Source organism: Lycium barbarum, chromosome 11, assembly GCF_019175385.1.
Source record: "Lycium barbarum isolate Lr01 chromosome 11, ASM1917538v2, whole genome shotgun sequence".
Classification (NCBI taxonomy): domain Eukaryota; kingdom Viridiplantae; phylum Streptophyta; class Magnoliopsida; order Solanales; family Solanaceae; genus Lycium; species Lycium barbarum.
In genome coordinates this window covers 109787111-109793987 of record NC_083347.1, presented here as the reverse complement: position 1 = coordinate 109793987, position 6877 = coordinate 109787111, and the positions used below count along the sequence as shown (strand labels likewise).

General features: G+C 33.0%; 1 protein-coding gene and 1 long non-coding RNA gene across 2 annotated transcripts; one reads left to right on the top strand and one right to left on the bottom strand.

The window, feature by feature from the left end:
• The first annotated feature begins 733 nt into the window (after window positions 1-733).
• On the top strand, window positions 734-3454 carry LOC132620102 (glycosyltransferase BC10-like). Its single transcript, XM_060334812.1, has 2 exons — window positions 734-1151; window positions 2807-3454. The coding sequence occupies exons 1-2, from the start codon at window positions 810-812 to the stop codon at window positions 3452-3454; spliced, it is 990 nt and encodes a 329-aa protein (XP_060190795.1). The 5' UTR covers window positions 734-809.
• A 901-nt stretch (window positions 3455-4355) lies between these two features.
• Window positions 4356-6375, bottom strand: LOC132619863 (uncharacterized). The gene is made up of 3 exons (XR_009574733.1): window positions 6085-6375; window positions 5607-5653; window positions 4356-4752 (listed from the first exon to the last, which is right to left on the bottom strand). It is a non-coding gene; the product is annotated as an uncharacterized LOC132619863 (long non-coding RNA).
• Window positions 6376-6877: the final 502 nt, after the last annotated feature.

Sequence of the window (6877 nt, the reverse complement as noted above, 5' to 3'; positions counted from 1 at the left end):
AGTTAGAGTTCGGGTTTAGCGGAATTTAGTAGCTTTCATTCAAACCGTGTACTTGTCTCAAAAATTCATTGAATGTATATATAAATTATTAAGTTAGAATCAATAATTTAAGAAGTTTAAAATTCAAAATTCATAAACTTCAAATTAGCTACGCACGCCTTTGATTCCAAGTGTTGACAATTCTCTCTAGCTAGTTTCCACTTTAATTTGGCTAATTTCTAGCTTTTATATATAGCAAATCCCTCCAATTAGGTCCATTCTTTTTTAGCTTTAGAATGAACTTATAAATACTTTTCCAGTGATACAGGAATTTGAACGTTAAGATATTGACAATGTCAACGTATAGTACCAAATACACAAGTTGCTTGTTTATTTGGGAAAAAATAAACAAAAGTTGGAGCTATAACATCCTAGGTTACAACTTACAAGCATTATTCAGACAAATATATATAGCTATCATAACTTACGTTCCAAGTGTTAAAATAAATTATCTCCATTTACTTTTTACGTAGTGATCACTTTAGGCCACTTTATAGCTTTTATATACATATCCTAAAGTGCTCCAATACTTAAATTAAATGCACTCGTCACCAATGAATTCCAAGGTTTCTGATAATGTCCATAATTCCCACCCCAACCTTCTCAAGCACTTTTTTTTCTTTCTCATTGGCTTATCAATTGGTCTCTTTTCTATTTTATGTTTCAAAACCTTCTCATTTGCCTCAAACAATTCTCTAAATTTCTCTCTATCTTCAATCACACCATCAAATCTTGAACATCCACATCCATTATCCCCTCCTCCTCCTAGTATGGAAATATCAAAAAATTTAGACAGAAATAACCTAGAGCCGCCAACGCAAGGGGAGTCTATGATATTAAATGAAATATCTAATCATACATTATTGATGCACAATATGAATGATGAAGAATTATTATTAAGAGCATCCATGGTAGAGTTCTCAAACAAGAATGTCCCAAAAATAGCATTCATGTTCTTGACACCAGGGCCATTGCCACTTGCACCTTTTTGGGACATGTTCTTTAATGGTTATCAAGGGTTGTATTCAATATACGTTCATCCACATCCTTCTTATAATGATTCTCATGTGCCTCAAACTTCAGTCTTCTATGGGAGGACAATACCTAGCCAGGTTTGTATATTTTTTCATTATACTTATTTCCTATCATCAAGAACAAAGTTACTTGGGGTAAAAGATTACAAGTATTAGATTTCACATATGGTTATTTAACTTTCAGCTTATTTCATGAAAGTCATAAAATTAATTTTCAAAACATAAAAATAACTTAATTCTATTTATATGTCATAGAAACTTTAAAAAAAAACAACAAAATCAAAAAATACTATATTCGCTAAAGTGGCCTGTCACTTCAATTATATTTATATGTCAATTCGTTTTAATTTTAAAAAAAAAAACGCAATTCTATTTATATGTCATAGAAATTCAAAAAACATCAAAAAATGCTAAGTTCGCTGAAGTAGGTTGTCACTTCAGCAGCTCAACTAACATAATATTCTCTTAACCACTTAAGTAAATAAAAAGAATCCATCATTTTTTAATCATTAAAAAATATAACACAATAATAAAAACCTCATGATGCGCCACATGATGAAAGACATGAGGAATTAGGTTGAGTCAATAAAATGACCCTTTTAAAATTTTATTAAAGAGGTCCCAGTTGAATATCATGTACAGTAAGTTACTGACGCCTATACTTACATGACTATTTTACACATGTGGAACCGACCTATCTAGTTGCAACCCGATTCTGCTTACTTTTTATGACTTTGGTACAATATAGGGGTACAAAGTAAACCGATAAATCGCACCAAACCGATAAATCGAGTCAAACCGAAAAAAAAACTCGATTAGTGATTTGGTTTGACTTGGTTTGGTGTTGAAAAAAAAAACCCCGACCATAATTGGTTTGATTTGAGTTTAACTAAAAAAAGTCAAACCGAACCAAACCAACCCGACATTACATGTATTCAATTTTTAAAATATTTTATACATAAAAATATTTATTTGTAATGTAATTTATAAATATTTCTTAAATTTTTTCGTAGTTTTTTTTTTATCTATTATCATATTATTTAAGCTTGAACTTAGAATTTTGAACGTCAATAAGTTTTATATCCTATGAAACTCAAATAAAGTCCAAACCAAAACCAACTCAACACTAATGCTAACAAAAGAAATTCAATTTACCATTAGGAATGATAATAATGTTGGATATCTATTCTTTAGTTTTGCATAATTGATTTAGAAAGTGAAAATACATAACTTAAGTTTTTTTTCTTTGTTATGTAATTAATACTTATTAGCCGTACTTATTTTAGCATAACTTAATATTTTTAGATTACGGTCATTTTCTTTACGGCTTGTTAATTAGCAATATTTATTTTAACCGATTTTATTAGCTTTTGTTAAATATTTTAATACAATGTCATCACTCTTCTCACATTTTATGTTATTTTTTTAAAAAACACCTTAATTATATAGTTGTACCTTACTAGGACTAAAGAGATATTTGAAGTAAAAGTTATATGTTTTGTATCAAGACTATTCCGAAAAAAACCCGAAAAACCCGAGAAAACCGAATAACCCGAGAAAAACCCGAATTTTATTGGTTTGGTTTGGTATATAAATTTAAAAACCCAACGCAATTAGTTTGGTTTGGTGTTCAAGAAATCCGAACCAACCCGGTCCATGTACACCCCTAGTCTACAATATATAAGTTGCGATTTCCATATCTTTAAAAAATATTCATTTTTATCTCCATGCAGCCGGTATACTGGGGCACTATATCCATGATAGATGCAGAAAGAAGACTTCTAGCAAACGCTCTATTTGACTCCTCTAATCAAAGATTTGTACTACTCTCAGATTCATGTATCCCACTATTCAATTTCACCACCATATACAATCACCTCCTCGGCTCAAACTTAAGCTTCTTAGCCTCGTACGACGATCCTCGAAAACCAGGCCGAGGCCGATACAACCGCCTAATGTGGCCGAATGTGACAATCGAGCAGTGGCGAAAAGGGTCTCAGTGGTTCGAAATTCACCGGGACCTCGCTGTGAATATTGCTTCGGATCGCAAATTTTACCCGATTTTTCAAGAACATTGTCAAGCTCCATGTTACAATGATGAACATTATTTGCCAACTTTAGTGAACATTTTATATCCTGAGATAAATTCCAACAGGACAATCACTTGGGTTGATTGGTCAAGGGGTGGTCCACATCCTAGAAAATTTGGAAGGCATGATATTTCAATTGAGTTTTTGAATCAAATTCGATTTGGCAGTGAGTGTATGTATAATGGGAATATTAGTACAAATATTTGCTATCTCTTTGGTAGGAAATTTCTACCAGATGCATTGGGGCCCTTGTTGCAGGTTGCTCATGAAGTGCTCGGGTTACATAGTTAAAATACATTGATAGTATAATAATATTGTCAGTGTATATAAGTCACATACGGAAAGAAGAAAGGACAATTGATTCCCAACTGTATAATTTTGTTTTTCTACATGTTGAAAGATATTTTTTGTTTCTCATATTTTATAATTTTTGTTTATCCTCATGAAACTCAAATATGTACAACTTATTTAGTTTTCTTATAGTTTTCTTGAATAACAAATTCCAGAGTTAATTTCATAGAGGTTACTCAACTTTCAATTTACTGCATCAAAGTTACTTAATTATTTTCATAATGAAAAAGTCTCTCAAGTTTGTTTAAACATCATAAAAGTCATCAAATAGTATGTTTTTTGTAATTAAAAAGTCACTCAACTTTACAACAGAAACTCTAGTGCAATGGCATATTCACTTGCTTTTTCTCTCATAACGGCAAACAGGTACCAAGTTTTAAGCTTTTGAAAATTCCTAATTTTGATGGTTTTCGTTTCCCTTGGAATGAAAAGGAAGCGGGTGTCTTTTGCTTTGATGTTGATATTGAGCATGTTTAATTAGGATTTACCTTTTATTGATTGTAAAACTTTGAAATGCTTTCTTGATTGTTAATCTCATCCTGTTTAGGAACTTCTTCTTCTTTTTTTTTTTTTTTTGGGCAAAAAAAACTATTTATCTCAAAAGGACTCACGTAAAAATAAAATCTTAAAAGTCAAAGCAAATCTTTTCCAAGCAACAAAAATATTACTCGTAGGATGCATACGCCAACCAAGTCCACTTGAGTACTTCTGTCACGACCCAACCCCGTGGGCCATGACTAGTGCCCGAGCTGGACACCCGTATACGAACCTGCTAAAATATAATCAAACTGAATCTATGAACAATATGGAAACTTGCAAAAGAACTCCAATGGTTCATAACGTCATCATATATGTATATTCAGATAAACTGTCTCTCGAGGAGTCACAACTGATCAAATCATAAAATGATACGCAAGCCGACAAGGCTGCCACTACACATCAACATCATGTCATATGCAAGCCGACAAGGCTGCCACTGCAGACGGACATCATATCACAGCACATCGGATAGACACAGTTGAACAGAACTTATACACAACCCACACATATGTCTACAGACCTCTAAGAGTATCGATAGCGAAATATGGCGGGACAGGGCCCCGCCGTACCCCTGGATAAACATATACATATACATTATAAGATCCGAACCAAAAGTCTAGACTCCGGAACAACGGAGCTCTCCAAGACAGCTGAATAGAAGTCCTATGCTGAAGGGTCACCAAATCGACTATCTGTACCTGCGGGCATGAAACGCAGCCCCCCGAAGAAAGGGGGTCAGTACGGAATATGTACTCAGCATATAAAGCATGAAATACAGTAAAAAGGATCATAACTGAAATAAGGAGTGCAGGAGACAAGTATAACACCCAGAATACCAAAACACTTGCCTTTTTAAACATAAATCATGCATGTCAATATCATATATCATACCCGACCAATTATAGGACTCGGTGAATAGAGTCATCATATGCCCTCCTGGCCGCCATAACATATCATCATATCATCATATCTTCATATATATATATATATATATATATATATATATATACCGTACCCGGCCCTCTAGTGAGGGACTCGGTGAACAATGCAGTGAAACTGTGCACGATAACATACCCGGCCCAGGACTCGGTGAAAGACATATTGAGGCATGCACGAGCAGAGTAGTGAGCAACCATATGCAATTTAAAACATTATCAAGACTCAAACAGAATAAGAAGAAGGGATTTACACCTGAGTATCAATAGCGACAATCATATCAAATATCCCTCGAACGTCATCATAAACAATATCAAAAGAGCCTTAGGAACCATAGACATATGTCAATATAGAATGAAACAGCTTATAGAAGTCAAGGACATCAGTTATTGTAGAGTTTCTAGGAATAGGAACTTATATATATATATATCGACTATTATCCAACTTATAGGAAACTGAAGAGGGATGCTCAATCACTTAAGAGTTCTAACATCAAGAAGTGAATAAGAATCATGAATCACACTCAAGACTTATGAATAGGATTACCCCAAAGCTTATATCATTCATCACTTAAATCTAAGACATGCCAAAAGAAAGAAGGGACAACTTTACATACCTGTTAACGATTAATCGTAATCTCGTTCGCTTCGTCGCCCCTTTAGCCTATTTAATATAAAGGTAACGCTATCGTTAGTAAACTATACGTCCTAGCTCATAAATCTATGACCAATCGCCTATAGAACTTATTCTTTAACTTATACTTTCTCGATTAGGGTTTTTCATTAGTTAAGGACTTAACGGAAATCGGGCAGCATCTCCCCTATATATTTACCTAGCCCGAATTCCCAATTATCCTCCTGTTATCACAGAAATACCAACAATGACAACAATAGCAATATTCATATAGAATCCTTACAATTCAGCCCATAAACAACTCTAACAATCCAATAACCCTTTTTAATTCTTTTCAACCCACAATTTCGTATAACAACGATTTCACGCAATTTCTTACTTCCAATTTCATCCAATCCAATTTTAATAATTCCATTACAACACTATTAACACAATTACACCACAAAGTAAGAAAATCTTACCTAATTTTTCTCGGAGGAATTTCTACGCTTAATTGCTCCAATTTTACAATTTCTTCTTCCTCGATTCAATATCCAATGTTGCTATCACCTCCTTGAACTTGCAAACCACTTGAATTTAATCAAAATGGCAACAATATATTTTTTTTCCTCCATCCATGGCTGGCCGTGAGCAGCCATGGAAATAACTCCTCTTTCCTTTTTTTTTTTTTTCAATTAGAAATGCATTTTGCCAAAATGAATCATGGCTAACGTGATTCATCATTTATATAGGATTTCTCCCTATAGGACACGTGTCCTCTCTTAGTGACTCACCAAATATTTTCTTGATTTGTCATTTTTCATTTTTTTCTTTTTTAATTTGGGTGGGGCCCACTCTCAATAATCAAATTAATTAATTTTTATAAATCATTAATCCTTACTTAATAATCTAATCACAATTAATCAATCCCTAATCTCTAATAATATTTTTACACTAAATAAAATTTATAACAATTTATGTTCTAATTAAAATTGAAAATTAAAGGTTCCTATTTCATGTCCGAAAATAATTCCGCCTTTAACTTGAGTCGATTTGCTTGCGAATCATTTGACATATAAAAATACGGGGTATAACAACTTCTAAAACTTTTGCTCTGTTTCTTCATCTTTAATGTGTATCTTATATATGTTGAGATCCATTAAGCAAGTAAAAAAGAAAGTTCAGCGAGGTGGGATAGAGGCAAGAAAACATTCCAGCGTGAATTTAAGTTAATTAAACTCGCAACTCCTTTTTTTTTTTTTTTTTTTTTTGGAG

What these genes read in the sequence shown, in the direction of transcription:
- LOC132620102 (XM_060334812.1), top strand. Translation starts at nt 810, where the DNA reads ATGGAAATATCAAAAAATTTAGACAGAAATAACCTAGAGCCGCCAACG. An exon ending in GGAGGACAATACCTAGCCAG is followed by an intron (nt 1,152 to 2,806) that starts GTTTGTATATTT and finishes ATCTCCATGCAG; the next exon opens with CCGGTATACTGGGGCACTAT.